Source organism: Ursus arctos, unplaced genomic scaffold, assembly GCF_023065955.2.
Source record: "Ursus arctos isolate Adak ecotype North America unplaced genomic scaffold, UrsArc2.0 scaffold_2, whole genome shotgun sequence".
NCBI lineage: Eukaryota > Metazoa > Chordata > Mammalia > Carnivora > Ursidae > Ursus > Ursus arctos.
The window spans coordinates 42179520-42201645 of NW_026622874.1; the positions used below are offsets into that span (position 1 = coordinate 42179520).

At 34.3% G+C, this 22126-nt stretch overlaps 1 protein-coding gene across 3 annotated transcripts in view; it reads left to right on the forward strand.

Annotated features, from left to right (window-relative positions):
- KCNT2 (potassium sodium-activated channel subfamily T member 2) overlaps nt 1-22126 on the forward strand; it is a 346348-nt gene that overhangs the window by 144849 nt on the left and 179373 nt on the right. For all 3 annotated transcript variants that reach the window (XM_048225452.2, XM_026489786.4, XM_048225453.2), the window contains exons 9-10: nt 19170-19350; nt 20546-20710. In XM_048225452.2, the coding sequence (XP_048081409.2) occupies nt 19170-19350; nt 20546-20710 (346 nt within the window). The remainder of the gene's footprint in view (nt 1-19169; nt 19351-20545; nt 20711-22126) is intronic.

A 22126-nucleotide genomic window follows, 5' to 3' on the forward strand; every position in this document is an offset into this window, starting at 1 on the left:
TATATTTGTATATTACAGAATTATCTGAATATTATACTCTATGAAATAGGCATATATTCATTTAGCCATCTCTTAGAGGAAATTTTTCAATGGATTTTAAACAGTGATTAAATATTATAAAAGTGAAAGTGCTATCATAATTGCAAAATTTGTCTGTTAATGAACATGACATGTTAGTATTACATTTTAAAAGCTGGTAAAGTAAATTATTATATAAAAATGAGTCACTTTTGCTATGAGAATAATTTCCACTCCTTACAATGTGAAGTAAGATGGTAAGCTGTATGTTCTCTTTTATTTTAGTGGCTAATTAAATTTGGACCATTTCAGGTAGAATAACATAAAGCTTTATTTCATGCCTTATTTGATTTTCAGAAACTGTTGACTAGAGACCAAATATTAGGACCAAATATTGTTTTTGTTATGTAGTAGCAACTAGCAAGACATGCCTATGGGGAACATGTTAAATGAGTGTAACTCAGCTTAAATTAGCTGATATTTATTTGGTGCCATTTCATATTTCACATGAACAGGGATATATAGTTAAGTGTTGCCGGGGGGGAGGTTTGGCTAAAAAGTCCTGTCCCCTTCTTGGTCCTTCTAGCTGAACTAAGAATCAAATTGACATGAGCTAGATTAGCAGGAGAAAATCAAATTTAATTTTGTAGGTACGGGGAATCCACATAGACACGGCAATTCCAAAGACACGCAAATGAGGTATATATGTCATTCTGAACTAAGGAGAAGGGGGTAGGGGTCTGGAACTTCAAAGGGAAGGGATGCATTTCACAGGAAGAAGAAAAAGAGTGAATGTTTGGTAAACAAATATTTGTCTTTCCATAGAGATGGCTTAGTCAGATGAAACTTATCTCTAGTAAACCCTTATTTTGGGAAAGACGCCCAACTTAGATTTTTCTATGTAGTTAAGGGAGGGGCCATTTCTCTTGAGCCACAAAGTAGTACATGTGCCAAAGTGGTTCATTTTGGCCCCTACACTCTTCGTCTTACTAATTTCTTTTTTTTTAAAGATTTATTTATTTATTTATTCAACAGAGATAGAGACGGCCAGCGAGAGAGGAACACAAGCAGGGGGAGTGGGAGAGGGAGAAGCAGGCTCATAGCAGAAGAGCCTGACGTGGGGCTCGATCCCAGATCCCCGGGATCACACCCTGAGCCGAAGGCAGACGCTTAACCGCTGTGCCACCCAGGCGCCCCTTCATTTTACTAATTTCTTGATAAAAAAAAAAAAGTAATGTAGAAATATATTGCTAAATCAAGCCTTTTCTGGAGAGAATTCAGATATATACATGTTTTATTTTTATCAACTCTAAATATGTATTATCTTTATATAATGGGAATTAATGGTGTGTAAAGCTAATATTTTACTGACTGGGTACTTCACTTTTATGAACTGAATCAGATGAAAAAAGTTCAAGCAAAAAAGAGTAAATTGCGGAGAGTGAAGAGCTCACAACTTGGAAAATACTTGAGGACTGGATTTTGTAGCTCTTTTACATCCATTATGGTCTCTGTTCACAGCTGTAACTTCACTTAGATGATTTGCATGGATAGTGTCTTAAGGTGATTTGTCAGCCTGGAGACTAAGAGTCTAGCGTAAATATAGTTGCTGCTTGGAGCAGGAGTAACCATTCAGGGTATCAGCAGACTTTTATTAATGAGCTCAACACTACTCAATTTGATCACATCATTCATTCTCTTGCCTAAAGTTTTTCGTTTGTGTCTACAGGATAATATAAACTCCTTGGTGTTGTATATAAAGTGATTTATAATCTGTCCCTGCCGACTTCACTGGCCTCATCTCCCCTTATTTGTCTTACTTTAAAGGCTATACTTTAGCCATATGGCACTAAAGTAATGCTTTCACAGCTGGGTTTTTTTATGCAAAATTCTTTGCAACCAGTAGAACTTACTTTGAACTGTTCATATCTTGATTACAAAGCTTTTTCTATTGAGAATACCTTTTAATTTTAAGTAGACTAATGCTTAGGAAGAGGTGCAAACAAAGAGGAAAGCAAAATAGATAACTGTGCTTTTTTTGATTGTTTTTTGAAAATTAAATCTTAAAAAAGGAGGAAAAAAGAAATATGACTTATGAAACAAATGACATTATATTACTGGGAATGAAGTAGAGATACGTTTAGAAAGGATATCTTATGTCATGGTGGGGCTCAGAAAGCCAGTGTAAGTCACTGGCTTTAATATTTCCAATAATCCAATATTAAATATGATTTAATATTTCCCAATATTAAAGTCAGAACAATTTACATGAAGAATCATTTACATGTGTATGGAGGTTATGAGCATGTGTGTGGGCATGTGAGGCACTACTAGGTGCATGCACACACAAATGCAGATATACACACTTTTTAAAAATTTTAATTTAATTTCAGTTTGGTTAACATATAGTATATTATTAGTTTCAGGGGTAGAATTTAGTGATTCATCAGCTGCATATAATACCCAGTGCTCATTCTATCACATGCCCCCCCTTAATGCCTATCACCCAATTACCTCATTCCCCACCCACCTCACCTCCAGCAACCCTCAGTTTGTTCCCTATTGTTTAAAATCTCATGGTTTGCCTCCCTCTCTCTTTTTATCTTATTTTATTTTTTCTTCCCTTCCCCTATGTTCATCAGTCTTGTGTCTTTAATTCCACATATGAGTGAAATCATATGGTATTTGTCTTTCTCTGACTGACTTACTTCACTTAGCACAATACCCTCTAGTTCATCCACATCATATTCCATTATATATAAATACACACATTCATCTGTCCATGGACATTGGGCTCTTTACATGTTTTGGTAATTGTGGACATTGCTCATATAAACATTGGAGTGCATTTGCCCCTTCGAATCACAATTTTTGTATCCTTTGAATAAGTGCCTAGTAGTGCAATTGCTGGGTTGTACGGTAGTTCTATTTTTAAGTTTTTGAGGAACCTCTGTACTTTTTCCACAGTTGCTGCACCAGCTTGCATTCCTACCAGCAATGTGGGAGGGTTCTCCTTTCTCTGATTCCTTGCCAACATCTGTTGTATTCTGAGTTGTTCATTTTAGCCATTCTGACCAGTGTGAGGTGATATTGCATTGTGGTTTTGATTTTTATTTCCCTGATGCTGAGTGATATTGAGCATTTTTTCATGTGTCAGGCATTTATATGTCTTCTTTGGAGAAATGTCTCTATGTTTTCTGCCCAATTCTTGGCTGGATTTTTTGTTGGGTGTTGGGTTTGATAAGTTCCTTATAGATTTTGGATACTAGCCCTTTATCTGATATGTCATTTGTGAATATCTTCTCCCATTCTGTAAGTTGCCTTTTAGTTTTGTTGATTCTTTCCTTCCTGTGCAAAAACTTATCCTGAAATCCCAATAGTTTCTTTTTGCTTTTGTGTCCCTTGACTTTGTAGATGTGTCTAGCAAGAAGTTGCTGCAGCCAAGGTCGAACAGGTTGCAGCCTATGTTCTCCTTTAGGATTTTGATGGTTTCCTGATCATGTTTGGGTCTTTCATCCATTTTGAATTTATTTTTGTGTATGGTGTAAGAAAGTGGTCCAGTTTCATTCTTTTGCATGTGGCTGTCCAGTTTTCCCAACACCATCTGTTGAAGAGACTGTCTTTTTTCCATTGGATCTTCTTTCCTGTGTTGTCAAAGATTAGTCGATCATAGAGTTGAGGGTCCATTTCTGGGTTTTCTTTTCTGTTCCATTGATCTATGTGTCTATTTTTGTGCCAGTACCATACTGTCTTGATGACTACAGCTTTCTAATAACAGCATGAAGTCTGAAATTGTGATACCTCCAGCTTTGCTTTTCTTTTTCAACATTACTTTGGGTGTTTTGGGTCCTTTCTGGTTCCATACAAATTTTAGAATTGTTTGTTCTAGCTCTGTGAAAAATGCTGGAGTTATTTTGATAGGGATTGCATTGGATATGTAGATTGCTTTGGGTAGCATGGACATTTTAACAATGTTTGTTCCTCCAGTACATGAGCATGGAATGTTTCTCCATTTCTTTATGTCTTCCTCAATTTCTTTCATAAGCGTTCTATACTTTTCAGAGTACTGATCCTTTACCTCTCTGGTTAGATTTATTCATGGTATCTTATGGTTTTTGGTGCAATTGTATTTGGGATCGATTCCTTGATTTCTCTTTCTGCCGCTTCATTATTGGTGTATAGAAATGTAACAGACCTCTGTGCATTGATTGTATACCCTGCAACTTCACCAAATTCCTGAATTAGTTCTAGCCATCTTTTGGTGGAGTCTTTTGGGTTTTCTATATAGAGCATCATGTCATCTGTGACAAGTGAAAGTTTGACTTCTTCCTTGTCGATTTGGTTGCCTTTTATTACTTTTTGTTGTCTGATTGCTGAGGCTAGGACTTACAGTACTGTGTTGAACAACAGTGGTGAGAGTGGGCATCCCTGTTGTGTTCCTGACCTTAGGGGAAAAGTTCTCCGTTTTCTCCCTTCGAGGATGATATTAGCTGTGCATCTTTCATATATGGCCTTTATGATATTGAGGTATGTTCCCTTTATCTTTACTTTCTTTGGGATTTTTATCAAGAAAGGAAGCTGTATTTTGTCAAATGTTTTTTCTGTATTTGTTGAGAGGATCATATGGTTCTTATCCCTTTATTATTTTGCACTCTGCTGCTTATATATGCTTTGTGGTAGTCTCCTTAAGCAGGCTTTCTCCCTGCCACCATATTATACACAGCTGTATCACACGGAATTCAAGTCCTTCAACATCCTACCTTCAAAAGGTAGTTGCTTTTCTACTCGTCGACTTGCAGTATTTGTTTTCTCAGAACTCTGATTGATTTCTCAGGTGTTCAGAATGTTTTGATAACTGTTTAGTTGTAGTCAAGGCAGGAGACAAACTTAGGGTTCCTCTACTCCTCTGCCATCTTAACTCCTCCCTGATATACATACTGTTTGTGTCCCTCATCCTCTTCTACAACATTTCATTAAGAGATGTATTTTGTCAATGATCAGACCTTAGCAATTTTCTTTTCATTTTATATTGCTCCACTAAGAATACGTTATATATTTTAGCTATAGTTTCTGTAATCCCACAGATATTTCAAGGTAGCATGTTATATTTTGTCCATACAAATTAAGAGATAATAATAAGCATGTGAAAGACTCATCAAGAACACACTCTCAGGCTATCATCAGTTTCAGGCATCAATTTTTGTGTCAGAATCCCTACGAATTAACAAAAGTGGAATTAAAAATATTTTTCAAGTTGTATGGTTGGTCAGAAAGTATTCCTTGGTTCTATCTGCCCTTGCATTATTGGATTATAAGAATAACCAAGCTTAATCTTTCAGGGAGTGGTGACATGGGTCTTGAGACCCTTTTAAACTTGTTCTTACTTAACAGAGGATAGTGTTGTCTGATTCTGCCAGCCTGTTAACTGAACCTACCCTTAGTATAGTTTCACATTTCTTTGGTATGAATCTTTCTTTCAATGTGTTTTTTGTTATTCACAGAAAGAACAGAAACCTCTTTGATCTTACTGAACAGGAATGAATGTGTTTTATATGGCAGAATTTGCTTTATGACTTGCTTTCTGTGCATAATGTTTGGTCGCAAGGCTGTTGGGGAGAAAGGTCTGATGCCTCCAATTTTCCTCCTTACATCAGAGGTTATAAAAATGTGCACCATAAAGAATCTGATAATTGTGAGCAAATTTTCTTAGGCCAGTTTTTATGGCTTTAATTAAATCTTTTATATTCAACTGTTGCTGTGACATACCCTCTTAGTTTCCTCAACGTAAGTATGTCCAAAGGCAGAGTTATGCTTTTTTTTCCCCCAAATTGTCCAAATCTCTGAAATAGTAACTACCGTCCATTCCCATTCCTTGGGGGTAATTCCAAAGAATGGAGTCATTTTTAATGCCTCCTATTCTGTGACAAAATACACAATCAGAAAATCCAAAAGATTTTACTTCCTAAAGTAAACTCTGTCCCTCTCAGGCATCACCTCACTCATTGAAACTATTGTAACCTCTTTATGACAACTGCTGTATCACTGGTTTACCTAGGTCCACTCTGGTTCCATTCTAAACCATTCATCTCATGGCAAACAGAGTGACCTTTGTGAAATGTAAATATAATTGTGTTAACCACTTGCTAATGCTTGTTAAAATTTTCCTTGTGTCTTGGGATGAACACAGAACTTCTTAGTATTTCCTAAATTTCCTGTATGATCAAAATTCTCCCCATCTTTTCATTTTCATCTCACATTCTTAATTTTTTCTCTTCTCTGTGGTCCTATTATTTTCCCCTCTGCTGCTCTCATCACACTAACCTCCCTCCTGTCTAGAATGCTCTACCTCTTTTCTCTCCAGAGTAAAATATGACTCATTTTTTTATGTTAATGTAAACATCACTTTGTCATTGAAGGCCGATCCACCTGAAGGTCAAATTCACAATTACAAGAAAGTGTAGCCATTGAGGAGGAGGGGATGCTCTCCTTTGTAAATTTATGTATATTTATATTAGTCATCATTTTCTGTCTCTTTCACTGGACTCTAATTCCCATCAAGGAAGCAGTCATGCCAGCTTTTCCATACCATTGTCTCCCCTAGTACCTAATTCTGTGCATACCATGTAGTAACACTCAATAAATAGGTGAACAAATAAATGTAAAACTTTGTCAAATGCAAATGATCTACAAAAGAGCAAAAATAAAATTACAAGCACTTTGTTGGAGATTCAGGAGAGGAAAAATCCTGTTTTTAAGGAAGCAAGAAGTAACAAATAAAAGATATTTTTACCTATTAACAGAAATGTAAGGCGATTAAATACCACATTGTCTTTATTTACTGTCTTATCCATGTTATATTGTTCTAAAAATTTGAAAATAGAATAGCTTTCTGCTGGTGATACAGGTTTCCGTTTTTCCTCTTTAAGGGTTTCATTTTTTTAAAATTAGAGCTTCCGAAAATGAGAGTTACAAGAACATGATCATGATTTTACTTGATTCCTGCCTATACCATGTTATTATTTTTGACTGTAATAATTTGTCTCTTTATTTTCACCTAGTTTAATTTGTTTTAGTCATCTCTTGTATCCCACTGCCTTATTTCTTTGTCTACTTACTTCACAATTCATAGTAGAAAATACATTTTACACTGAGACCCAGTACACATTTCTTATTGAATGATTGTGGATGAATATGAATACATGCTCAGTGCAGCATATAACCCGAGGAACACAGAACAAAACACTACATGATTATAGTTCCATCTTTCCTACTATGAACAAAAAAACCTGCCTCCATCTGCACGCATTATCATAGTAATGGCCCATAGGCCGATGAGCCTATGAGTAATTTACAAAGACTGTTCAGCAGATGCTTTTATTTTGTTTAAATCACTAATGATGAAAGGAGAGAAAATGAAATAAACTACAATTTAATGTAATTTTGTTAAAAGAAATATATTGAATAAGAATGGTAATGGACAATGTGGATTCCCTTTAACTGAAGTGTTTAAGAGAAGAAAGAAGACTTACCACTTTTTTATGGTTGGTGTAGCCTTAGATAATTTCTATCTCACACCCTGGTGATCTTTCTTTTACTAGGTGAGTCAGAAAAAAAAACATTAAAAAATGTATAAATTAAGATGTTGGCTTTTCCTAATGGAGGACTACTTAGTTAAAGTGAAATTTAGGAAGTTAATATTTTGTGTTAGGTTTTTATTTCTAAGGGCAATTATAAATTTAATGCTTGATATGATATATATCGTTGCTCTATGTAGTTAGTGCAAAATGGGGCCCAGTCCTTTTTTTTTTATTAATGTGGTTATGGTTTTTACAGAAGTGTTTGAATAGTTTCTTTAACTAAATTTATCCTTAGTGAAGTTTAACAGTATTCTAGTTAAGAAAAAAAGTAGAATTTTAAATTCTTTTTAATGAGATACAATTTGGAGTTCTCCTTTCCATATGGCATGCTCGATTTGGTGATCCGCATTTCAAATAATCACAGTGCTTATGAAAAAATTTGTCCTCTTCGTTTCTTTGTCAGCAGAGAAAAGAAGCTTTGTCTCTGCTTATTCAGTACTCAGTATGACTGCTGTGGGCCTGTATTTATAAACTTTGCCAGATATGTTCAATGTTTAGATTTGTAAGAAGTCAGTAAAGACCAAGATTGATGATTGAGGCTTATTTATTCTTGTGGGTCTGTAGGTCATTCCAAAATGCATATTTAGAAATTTATAATCAGTATTAAATTGAGATTAAGGTAGAGATGAAGCACTTTTAAAATTATATGTTTTGATTTCCATTAAAGAAAATTAAAAAAAGAAAAAACTTCAAGGCTTGACAGTTCCACTGTTAAATTTTTTCATTGAACAGTTAATCCAAGGCCGTGTAATTCAGGGCACAATAAAGATAAAAAGTTACCCCAGCCATTTAATGATTAAGCTAAACTGTGATTCTGAAAGACTCAGACAAAGCCCAAACTATGAGCTAATGTTCTCATAGTTTAGTTCATAAAATCCTGATCCTCTGAGATACTCTACCAAAACTAAAAATTTTGGCAGGTATGTTTGTTTAATCCTTTAAAAATTATTCCATTCTCAGAGATCCACAATAACTATTAACTCATCAAAACGATCTGAAAATTCTTTCACTAAATAAATAAATGTTTAACCTAGAGTTGCCATTTTTTTTCTGATAAATACAGGTTTAATGATACATTGTTCTTTACACAGATGGCTACAGAGACTTTATAATCCAGGGATACAGCCATGCAACACAGACCAGTTAGTTAATTGGCTAACCATATACAGTGGCAGATTGGTGTTTCAAGGAACATATATTGATATACAGAACCATAGAATAAGGTCACTTTGAAGAGTTGGATATAAAAATCCGATAGTAGTAAATTGCCAGACTAAATCCAAAAGTTTATAGTAAAAACTAAAGCAATACAAAATGAAATATTTAACAGGCAAAGGGCACTTACTAAATATTAATTACATTAAGGATAATAGGAGTGGAATAATATTAATAATTTATTATTTATATCTATATTATTTGCTTGTATTAGCAAATTAGTATTTTTTAGAACTGAAAATACTGGAACTGTAAAAAAAATTATCAAGTAGGGTTTACCAAAGGAGTGTAAAAATGGCTTATTATAGGTATAAATAAAATACATTATTGCAGTGGATTGGACATGTATATCCTACTGGAATGATAAATTCAACGTCTTCAAAAATGAAATAGTTTTCACCCCTCTCTACCTACAAAATTTTCCCTAATATTCTTTACCTTATATCATGATATCCGTTGCCTTTATCTCCTGATGTCATTAGGTCATACTGGAAAATTTACAAATATTGGTTGAAAGCCAGGGGCACCTGGGTGGCTCAGTCTGTTAAGCATCTGACTCTTGATTTCCACTGATTTCAAGGTAGTGAGCAAGCTCTGTGTGGGGCTCTGTGCTCAGCACAGAGTCTGCTTGAGATTCTCTTTCCCCCTTCCTCTGTCCCTCTGTCCACTTGCACACTAAATAAATAAATAAATAAATAAAATCTTAAAAACAAAAAGCAAGAAAACCAAATCAAATCAAACATTATACTTTTCAAAAACTATATTTGTTTCACATGGCTCTAGTCATATAGTCAATCTTTTATCCTTATTGATTGTGAAAGTACTAGATGATATGTAATTCCCAAGGGCATTTTTTTTATATTTATATTTCTTTTGTGGTCAAGTTCTGAATAGGTATTTAAGCACATATTTGTCCTCTAGTCTGTGTAGTTGAGGTGCTTGTCCACATTGACTTAGAAAATCTTGCAAAAGTACCATGCCATAAAATTCCTAAAAGATTTTTATTCCATATCAGTGATTTTTAAAACAGACATCATCACAAATGGGTATTCATAAAACTAAACTACAGTATAAGGCAGAAATGGCTCTGTGAAATAGTTTTGAAAGTCCAGTTTAAGCTGACTATTGTGAACATCAATCACTATTCTGCAAAAACATAAACACATGCATGGCAAGAATTTTCTGCTTCCCAAAATACATAGTTTTAAAAATAGGTATATTTAATTAATCTTCATAAAACGGAAAACCCATGTTATATAAAATTAGTTATCTATTTAAATAACAGTAAATACGAGTGTATGTGTAAAATAATAGAAAAAGAGAAAATTTTGTTAGTATCCCCCCCCCCCACCAAATACTGGTATTTTAACATTTAAATCATGAATGTTACCGTATGATGATGTACTTAGTAGTTACCCAGGTCAGTGAACTATATAAATATATACACATATTATGTACATATATGCAGTCTTTTACATAATTATATAAAAATTCTTTCACTCAAGCAATCTCAGGGCTAAGTAGTCCTTTTTAAAACATGTCACTAGCCTATTATTGACATTGTGGCTTAGAAAAAGGGCTTAATCTTATTTTTCTTTCCATGACTGCATTACCGAGAATTAGTTGTCAGTTTCCATAAATGATAATAGTGAACCCTCCAAAGGTCAGCTAATATCAGCATGAATGTGTTCTTTGTACATATTTAAAGATTATGAGTTTATCTTGCAAATTGCCTAACTTTTCTTTTTGAAGCCCTCCTAACTTGCCCATCTTTCCACTTCCAAAGCAGTTGAGAGTTGCAAGATTGAGAAAAGATTGGATATTATATAGCTACTCTCATTAATTCATGGATGATTTTCTGCTGCTAATAACTTTCTTACCAAATCCATAGCAAAGAGGAACAGACCTGCTACTTTGTCATCCCCGCTTTCTTTCTCCATAGTCCCTGAATATATTGTTAATAGTACCTTAATTTTTTTGTCAAGTGCAGAAGAAAGGCTTTATATCTATTTTGTGTAGATAGTTCATTCTTATATTTGACTCATTTTTGTGCTTTTATTTCTTTTATGCTGGGGCTGAAATTTAAATAACAAAATTACTACTGAATTCATTGAACATTATGTGTCAGGCATTTCACTGAGCATTATTAGTTCATTTTATTCTCATAATAACTATATGAAAAAGTTAATATTGCATTTACTTTCCAATTGAGAAGGATAAAATTTAAAATGCTTAAGTAATTTACCTAAGTTAGCATTAATCAAGTTATAAGTTAAATGTTTGATTATTAATTTATGGTACTACTAGTAGTAGTATTATAAAGTTGTGGTCAAAATCATTCACTTTAGATTTTAGAAGCTCTTTTAAGCAGACTATGGTGTATTCATATCTGCATCTCTATCATACAGTGCATGCTTGACACTAGTAAACCATCAATAAATGTATTTAGAGGAATAAACATGATCTACCTTTATGATGTTAGGTTACCCATTTTCCATTATAAAACATTTAAGTTTTATAACACCTATTGGTTTTATATAAATCAGTTTTTTTCTTATTTAAAATTTACAAGTATTTTTATAATAGAGAAATTATAAGGCAATTACATTAATTTGTAACTTTCCACTTCAAAGTCAACCACTATAAATGAATCTGATTAACTTTTATGCAAATTAACTAAACAAAAATATAAATAGAACTTGGTGTTACACTGGTTTATTTTTTCTGTCTTAAATTGGAGTAAATTATTTAATTTCAAATATTTAGGCAGACAATACAGGATAATAAACAAAAATTTTGTTACAATTAGGGGTGCCTTGGGGGCTTAGTTGGTTAAGCATCTGTCTCTTGGTTTCGGCTCAGGTCATGATCTCAGAGTCATGAGATCGAGCCCCAAGTCAGGCTGCACACTCAGCGCCAAGTCAGCTTGTCCCTCTTCCTCTGTTCCTCCCCCTGCTCATGCTCTCTCTCTCTCTCTCTCTCAGATAAATAAATAAATAAATAAATAAATAAATAAATAAATAAAATCTTTTAACAAATTTTGTTATGATTAGATACCCACTAAAACCAAGCATTTTAAGCAAGACTTTTTTGTTTTTAATATTACTGCCCAGTCACAAAACAATATTAAATTTGATTAAGTATAAAATTTAAAGATAAGAGTGTTTACTACTATCTACCAGCTATGATTATGTATTTTTAAGTTCTGCATTATTAAATTTTCCCACTACTTTCAATTCAGGATATAATTTAAATAGTTTAACTTAGTCTTTGACAACTGAAAAGATGTATCTCTTATGATAAGGCAAAATAGGATATTTTGATTATGAGTGTGGTCTATTTGAGCACATTCTTGGATTTAGTTTATCAGAAAATCTGTACCCATCATTAAAATCACTTCTGGGTACAGACACAAAATAATAATTAACTGAAATTCATCAGTTATGATCAGGGAGAAGAGGCAGTTTTTGTTCAATAGTGGCTCCAAAGACATCTGTGAATGAAATAAGATAACAATCTATATTAAAATGGATTATAATCATGAATAGCTTCAAATCCTTATATAGCATGTTGTAACATTCATAGTTCGTGGAAAAATAGCTAACATATAAGTGAAATATTAATGTTTATGCATAATGCAAATTAAGAGTATTTCAATGTTAAAACTGTCTTAGCCTTAAGAATTAAATAATAAAGTACAATACACTATCTGTGTATCTACCTATCCTGAGGATACACTTTTTTTAAAAGATTTTATTTATTTATTTGAGAGAGAGAGTGAGAGAACACAAGCAGGGGGAAGGGGCAGAGAGAGAGAGAGGGAGAAGCAGACTCCCTGATGAGCAGGGAACCCAACATGGGGCTCGATCCCAGAACCCTGAGATCATGACCTAAGCCAAAAGCAAATGCTTAACCAAGTGAGCCACCCAGGCACCCCTGCAGATACACTTTTTTAAATTGAAGTATAGTTGACACTGAAGGTAATACTTTTTCCATTCTTCATAAAAGTAGCTGAATTATTTGGAAAGATAGCTTATATGAACAATCTAAAATTATTTTTTAGTTAATGACATAGAGCAGTAATACACATTTTTATATTTCTTAACTTCAAAACATTGCTAGATGTGTTGCTATAACCAAAATATATGTAATAAGTTGGCAGATACTCTTAACATTCTCCACATGTTGCATATTACACAAGCAGAGTGAATTTCAATAAGTTAGTCAATGCATTTCCAAATTCTAAATTTTTAATTTATTATATTATTTAAGTAGTACTAACTGAAACAGATGTTGGAGTTACAAATACTAATTACTAGAGCAAGTAAAACCCAACTTGCTTATTTATAGTATTTGAATATTTCAAGTGATATTGATTAAAATGTGGTGGGAAAGCCAATAGATTTATAGAATATTGGATCTGCCTCCCTTGATTCCCCCTGCCTCTCCTGTCTCCCTAAAGAAGTATTTAGTCTTGCCACTTTTTTTTTTTTTTGTAGTCTTGCCACTTACTTATATTAGATTCCACAGTTAAGACAGTGGTCAGATAAACATTTTGGGTGCTTTTTTTAAATTAGTAAATTGTATTTAGTTTATATCTAAACAGTCTAAATGGCTTGGTGATATAAATATGGCAGTAGAGATCTATGAACATTATTCTGTGCTTGGCACTATTTTAGGGGCTCTTAATGGATGAAGAAAGCACTTGATTCTCTGTCCTAATAGACCTCCATTCATATAGAGGGTTATAGACAATGGACACCAAATCCAACACATGACTAAAACTTTTTTTTAATTAAGCAGGATAAGGAAGATTAAAAATATATATGATGGTCAATATAGAAGTAAAACTGGGAAGATGCAAGGAGTTAGTGATGACAAAATCTGAGGCAATAGGTTCTAGCCAGAGAATGTTCTGTGACAAGGAACATGACTCTCACGTTGGTCAGAAAGCAAGGATGCCAGTGTAGCTGGGGCAGAGTGAACCACAGAGAAGAGTAGAAAATTAGTCCGAAAGGCCTGGTAGGGAAGGGTCAGATTGGGTATTATGCTATAGCAAGTGAAAGAATATTAGCTTTTAGTCAAGTGAAATAGGGAGCCCTCTTAGAGTTTTAAGTAGGGGAATAGCGTGGACTGACCTGTGTTTTCATAGGAAAACTCTGGCATGGTGGTGATAGGCTGCTGGGAGAAGGATGAGAGTGTTTATTGCAGTGCAAGGCAGGGAACATGATGGCAAGGATCATTGCAGTAGCAGTGGTGAGTAGTGATAGTGAATTCTGGTTATGTTTTGAAGCTAGAAACAGTGAAATTTGCTAAGGATTTGGATGTGGGTTGTGAAAGAGAGAAGTCAAGGTTGACTCTAGTATTGTGACCTGATCAACAAGAAAGTTGTATTTACCACCATTTGATTTGAAGAATTTGGGCGGAGCAAATTTAGAGAGGAAGTTTAGGATTCTGTTTGGACATTGGAAATATTAGAAATAAGGGGAGAAAGTTGAAAGAAAATTTGGGTGACACTTGGCACATTTCAGGGATAGCAGTGAGGCTGGTGTGGCTGGAGGGCAGTGATTAGGGGATGGTCTTAGAAGATAAGGACCAAGAAGAGCCAGGGGCTTTTGGATTTTGTTCTGAATATGATAAAAGGCATTTAGACTTACGAACACAGAGGGAACAAGATTTGATATATACCTGAAAAGGAGTACTCTTTTTTTGGGTAGATATTTAAATATTCTCTGTCCTATTTTCTCTTGGGAAGAAGGAGCTAAGTTAATTTATTTATTACAAAAATATTTATTGCCTTAGAAGATATGTTAACATCAGTATTTTTGAAATGTGATGACATCGTTATCCACAAACATTAGCAGTGGCCCATTAAATGAGACCTAAATGAAACTGGTTAACAGGCCTATTCAAAATCAGAGAAAAACTCTAAAAGTAATTCAGTATATTGACCCTTATTAGTCCTTAAAAACATTAATTTTGGAGGGCACCTGAGTGGCTCAGTTGGTTAAGCGTCTGCCTTTGGCTCAGGTCATGATCTCAGGGTCCTGGGATTGAGGCCTGTGTCAGGCTCCCTGCTCAGCAGAGAGCCTGCTTCTCCCTCTGCCTGCCACTCTGCCTATTTGTGCTCGCTCTCTCCCTCTCTCTCTCTGTCAAATAAATAGATAAAATCTTTAAAAAAAAGTTAATTTTTATTTTTATATAATAATACCAAGCATGTAACAGCTTCTATGGGCATCTTCATTTTCATATTGATTTAGTGAGTATTAAGGTATATCAAGTCTTGGATCTTAAGTGTGATATTGATAAGTATGTGAAAGGGTCACATGACTTTTCTAGGTCAAGTAAAATGGCATTTTACATAAGGATTATAAAAAATGATTGCAAGCATGAATTTAACTACAGTTACATCAAGGCAATTAAATATCTTGGACCGTCCGCGGAGCCACGGCACTTTAACATGATTTATTCAATACTATTTATTAAGATTTATATAGGTTGTGATAAATATTCTCACTTATACAGTTTGGTGGATTGAAAAACATGAGATCACAAAATTTGTAGCTCCTCTCATCAGGAGACAGAGTCTATTTCCACACCCACCCCTCCAATCTGGGCTGATCTAGCGACTTGCTTTGGCAAATTGAATGGGGCAGATAAAACTTGGTCTGCAGAGGACTTTCAGCTGCTATCATTGCCCTCCCTGAGACAGTAAGGAAGCAGGTTTACTCTGTTGGAGGATGAGTGGTCACATGGAGAATAACTAAGCAAGGCACACAGACAGCAATGAACACTGGCCATTTGGCACAGGAGTGAGGCCATCTTGGACCTTTCACTCTAGCCAGACTTCTAGCTCAATGAAGCCACGTGAGTGAGCCCAAGAAAACCAAAGATACTTCCCACCTATCACATGGAATCATGTGAAATGAGAAATTGTTATGGTTTTAAGCCACTGAGTTTTGGGGAGTTTGTTATGTAGTAATGAAAACAGAAACACATGAATGAACTGCTTTCTGGAGTTGTTTGCATTTACTATTTGAGTATGATGTAACAGGTGTTCTTTTGTTCTTTTAGCAGTTAGTTAATGAGTGACTACTAAACACTTTGTGCTAAGTGCTCTAGGAAATAAAAATATAAGTGTAAACAGTGTCAGTAGGGTAAGTAATAGTTGAGTTGGGGTAATAAATATTAAACTCTAAAAATAGGTATTGTTGTAAAAGTTTACCTATGTGAGACATAAACTCATATGTGCTCTAGGAATTCAGCAGGAACATCTAGGAATTCCTTGAACTTGAGATTCAATGAAGTCTTTATGAGGGAGTCATTTTTGAGCTAGGGTTCAAAAAATGGGAATCACAGTAGGTATTGTGGAGAGAGGGCTTCCGTTGTAGGGAATAGATTGGGCAAAAGTCGGTACAGAGGGTAAGGATTATATACTATGATAGGTAAACCATCCAAATAGTAAGTGAAGGGGAGATAAAGTGAGAGCAAAATTTGAGAAAAACCAGATTAGATCCAGATGCTAGAGTCTCATTAATTCTGTATGTACCACATATCTATTGCCAAATAACAAGCGACCTAAAAGGTAGTGGCTTAAAACAGCACAATTTGTTGTTTCTCACAGTTCTGTGGTTGGTAACCAGGATAGTTCTCCTGCTGGTCTCACTTGCAGTTATTCTTGGCTTCAGTCATGTGATGGCCTGACAGGAATTGGAGCATCCAAGATGGCCTACTGTCATGTCTGGCAGTTGGTGCTGGCTGGCAGTTGGGACATTTTGGGGTTTTTTTGTTTTTTTGTTTTTTTCCACAAGCCTCTCATCCTTCAGTAGATTATACCAGGCTGCTTTACAGCATGGTAACCTCAGACTTCTAAGACAGAAAGAACAAGAACTTCAGGGTGTTGTAAGATCCATGCTCTGTGATCCACACATCATCATTTCTACAATATTCTATTGGTCCAAATAAGTTATTAGGCTGTTCAAATGCAAGGACATGGAGAACTAGATTTCACTTTTGATGGGAAGTGCAGCAATATCATGTTGCAAACAGGCGTGAGCATAGGAAGGCTTGATTTATTGGCAGCTATTATATAATGTATCACACCATGAATTAGAAGTGGTCTTAAACTGTAAGGATCCAATGCCTTTTTTTAACCTGTGATTGACATATCTAAGCTTTTTAAAATTAATTAATTACTTTATTTTAATTTTTTTTTTAGCGAGAGCGAATGCACACACCCACGGGGGAGGAGAAGGGGAGTGGGAGAGGGAGGGAGAGAATCTTAAGCTCCAAGGCAGGGCTTGAACTCAAAACCCTGAGATCATGACCTGAGCCCAAATCAAAAATTGGATGCTTAACCAGCTGAACCATCCAGGCGCCTCTCTAAGCTTTGTTTAAAGAATGTGAATATGGCCATTATGAACAGGTTATATTAAAAAAAGAACAAACTGAAGACAAGGAAGCAGAGTAGGAGACTTTTTTACTGGTTTAGGTGAAGATAATGTTTATCTGCATTAAAAATGGACATTTTATCTATGAACAAGGACTGACTTTTATAGTTATGCAATATATAGTAAGCCTTTAACATTTGAATCCCTAAAGCTATGTAATTTATCTTCCTTCTTATTTTATTTTCTACTGTAGTGTAAAAGTTAAGCATAAATTGCTTACATTTTCAAATATAACCTACTTCACAGAAATATTTGTTATCAAACAGTTATTCTCTTTGGTCATAGTAAGCCTCCATCTGAATAGTCTTATAATTAGTTCGGCTATTATATTGCATAGGGACAGCAGAGCAAATAAACTGATACGAATCAACTCATATGACCTGGCAGCTCACACAAAATTCCTAAGCATAGAACAAGGGCAATTTTGCTGAACCATTCTGGAAACTTGGAGGTAAGAAAGAAAAAGAAAAGAAAAACAAACAAACAAACAAACAAACAAACAAACAAAAACCACAACAGTCTCTCCCTCAGCAGTAAAATGATGACAAGTACCCTACTACTTCTCTTTTGTCCCTTGGTTTATCTACCTGTGTGTTTGCCCACCTACCTACTTATCCGCTGGCTTAGACAGACTCTGCCTTAAAAAAAAAATTAAGATAATTCAATATTTTTGATATGTAACCAAACAAATAGGAAGATTACCTTAAAAGGATAGAAAAAGAATTTCTCAAATTTAAACACTGAATATTACCTCTTCATGGTCATCAAAATTGAGCTATGTTTGCTTGCTGTGCATAGGGGTTGGAATGAGTATCCAAAAGTAAACACTGATTTTTTTGGACAGCTTTGTAAGGGGATAAATTACATACCATACAGTGCACTCATTTTAAGTGTAAATGTCAATCATTTTAAATGCATTTACGGAGTTCTGCAATCATCACCACATTCTGGTTTTAGACCATTTTCTATCACCCTATTCCCACCATCAGGTCCCATCCAGCCACTAGTCTGCTTTCTGTCTCTTTTCTGGACATTTCATATAAATAGTATCATATAGTCTGTAGTTTTCTACATCTGTCTTCTTTCATTCAACATATTTTTGTGATTTATCCATATTAAAGCATGCATCAATACCTGTTTTTTTCTTCTTGCATAAGTGTATGCCATTATACAGTGATTAATGTGCAAATCTCATATCTCCCTCCAAGTCTCACCTTTCCTTTTTTTTCTTTTTTCTTTTCTCTTTTTTCTTTTTTCCTTGCCAGTAGTAGTGCTATTTTAAGAGCTATTTTAACAATCTACTTTGGGGACATCTTGTAACAATTTCTATGCTGCTCTCTTACTTTTATACCATTAGTAGCTTTGTACAGATGGTTGATCTCTTGAGAATGACTTGGCAATTGTTAACTCCTCAAACCTTTGATATATATATATATATGAAACACACACATATTATACAATAAGATGGCTTCCTGGAAAAAAAAAAGACTATCACTCTTTTGACAGGGAATAAATTTAGCAATTTCTGTCTCTGTGTTTCCTGGCATGCATTCAAAATGTCTGTGTAAGTCACCCATGAAATTCAGTCTATTCCTTTTACATGCTACTCAGGTATACTCTGTGATATTTTGACTACAATTTTTGGTTATCAATCAAAATAATACTATATTTGATTAATGTAGGTAAAAACTTAAAAAATCATATTTTCCTGAGGAAAAAAATATTGTACAATATAAGAGTCCAACTTACTACATGGCTTTATGAAATGTGCTTTGACTTTCAAAAGAGTAATGAGAAATAATGTGCCCAATTTGAAAGTTCTAATTTTAATGCATGTTTGTTTCTTTAGCATTTGTGGAATCCAACATCTGGAACGAATAGGAAAGAAGCTGAATCTCTTCGACTCCCTTTACTTCTGCATTGTGACATTTTCTACTGTGGGCTTTGGGGATGTCACCCCTGAAACATGGTCCTCCAAGCTTTTTGTCGTTGCCATGATCTGTGTTGCTCTTGTGGTTCTACCCATACAGGTAAAGAGAGCCAGGATACATTTTATAGAAATGTGCAAATCTTATAAAATCAAATCTTCCATACTTCATAAGAAATGCAGGGTGGTTTATTAATGTATTATATTGACACATGTTATTATTGTTTCTAGTCAGTAAATTAAAATGGTCTCAGGAACTGCTTTTTCACATTATATTAAAACTGACTTTTTTCCCCTCCATTCACAACTGATGTAGCTCACATCTCATTTCAATTCTTGAAGATGTTTCTTTGAAATACAGGGTATTTAACTATATTAATTAAAAGATCATAGGATAATATAGTTTTAATTACAGAATGATAGGCCAAGGAAATAAAGTTATGAAGGTTTGATTTCTTTTGGTTCTTGAAACAATATAAAAGCTGAACATTGCAATAAATAAAAACTGATCACATATGTTGGTCAACTAAAGCAAAATCTGAAGATGATATGTACCTATTATGTACCATTCTGGGAGTGGATAAGGTGGTTGCAAAGGCACAGAGATATAAAAGAAGACTAAAGATAAGTAGACACAATCTCCAACTCTTTCCTACAGTGAGCTCTTGGGTGCCCATGGGTGAGCAGGTCAGAAACAGGATATGGCAAATACAAATCAAGCATGTATCTTCCATTACAAACCTTTGGTCACAGTGTATCTAAATATACTTTATGAAGGTATGAAAATGATCTTCCCACTTCTATCCAGTCATGCCTGTGTTCCTTCCTGACATCCCTCCTCTATTCCCTCCACTTTCCTTACATACCAAGTACAGCTATACAACTAGAATGTGACTTTGTGTGTTGGGTATCTCTCATTGCATGAGATGTGTGCCGAACTTGGTAGAAGAAGGTAGAAGAAATGCCTTTGAGGTTTTTCTCTTGGAAGCAGTGCATGACACATCATGGCTGCCTGATTTACTGGACATAAAGCAGAAGCACAAACCTTTTAGTGCCATTATGATATAATAGGAAAATCATGTTAATATGTTTCTGTAGAGACCTGAAGCCCCTGGGAAGCATTAGTAACCTGTATAGCAATCACATAAAAAGTCTGTTATTGAAGGGAATACAGATAATTTGAATCGCAACGAGTTCCATCTAAGAAATTGAGTGTATCTAATAAACAATGGATGTATTGCATTGGTTTTTACTTTCATGTCCAGTGTTTTTGTTCATATGTGGAAAATGCATTGCAGTTTGAACAGCTGGCCTATTTGTGGATGGAGAGACAAAAGTCAGGTGGAAACTATAGTCGACATAGAGCTCAAACTGAGAAGCATGTTGTTCTGTGTGTCAGTTCACTGAAGATTGATTTACTTATGGACTTTTTAAATGAATTCTATGCTCACCCAAGACTTCAGGTACATTAAAATTATGTTATGCCTTTTACTGGATCATAACTAACATATTGTCAAAGTCAATTAACTGGTGGTGCAGCCTGCATTCTGGAGGATTTTTATTTATACACTCAAATTTAGAAAGAGTAAATGAAGAACTACAAATATAACCAGGAACATAGAAAAAATGCTTAAGGAATACACAGTATTTTAAGTTTCCTTCTGTATCTACACTAAAAGACAGATGGAATTATGTTAATGCTACAAAGAAAGGTTTTCTTTGAATTAAAAGGATTTTTTTCTCCCTTGGGTAATGCACAAATGACATTTTTATGAAACAGTGGAATTTAACATAACATATCAAACAATGAAAAAGTCATTTCACAATATCATCTACTCACTTGAAATTATCAAAAGCTTTATCGAGTGTTGCTGGTAGAAATGTGGAAGTCTGAAAGTTCCATTTTTCCTTTTGTTTCCCAGAGTGTACCTAGGTCTTATTTATACTAGCAATGAATGACCCAAAATTGTACAAGAACTAGCTGAATTGAGAACAATAATTCAGAAAAAAATCTCTTCATCTGTCTGCACAGATAAAATCCTCAGATACTTCTGTGTGGTACTGGGCCAGTGTAGATTTAGGTAATCTCCTTTTCCTGCTCAGTGCACTTAGTTCAGTCCAAGCAGTAAAGAGCTACTTGAATGTCTTGTATTTCCTCAATAAATTTGTGTCAAGAGGTTGGACAATCCCGAGATCAAAACAGTACTGAGTGTATCTATTTAGATCTCCCTTAAATAGATTTTTTTTTCATGACTATATTGGAGATCTTTTAAAATACTATTAAAAAATATTTTTAAAAATATAATTTATAAGTAAGTGATACTTAATTTACATCATACATTCTTTTGTTTTCATATGTTAATTTGCATTTTTAAAGAAACCATATTATTTGTTGTTTTTATTATTATTCATATTAAATAATTGCAGTTTTGCTCATTATAATCCATAAAGAAAACCTATTTTGGGGAAAATTTGATGCCCCAAGTTTTGATACCTAGTAATTTATTTTGACTGACATCAATGTGGAGAATTCTCAAAACTCCCCAAATTTCCACTAGATCTATTTTAGATGATAAAATGGTGACAGTTTCCCAGAGAATTGTAATTCCTATAATCAGTGTATTAAACTATTTTATCACTCAGAGTACTTTTGTATTTTCTCCAAAGGATCATTATTTTGAAATATGTAATCTCAAAGCTTTAAATTTACTTTGTATTATCAATATTTTTATGAATCCTTATCCTTTCAGATATTCATCAGAGATTTTTCAGTATTATCAGTTCATAATATTACCAAATGATGTAAATCACCATCGGAGTTTCTATTCTAAAAGTAAAAATTTGAAGTATGAATGGATTTTTTAAGCACTTCTGCCCTG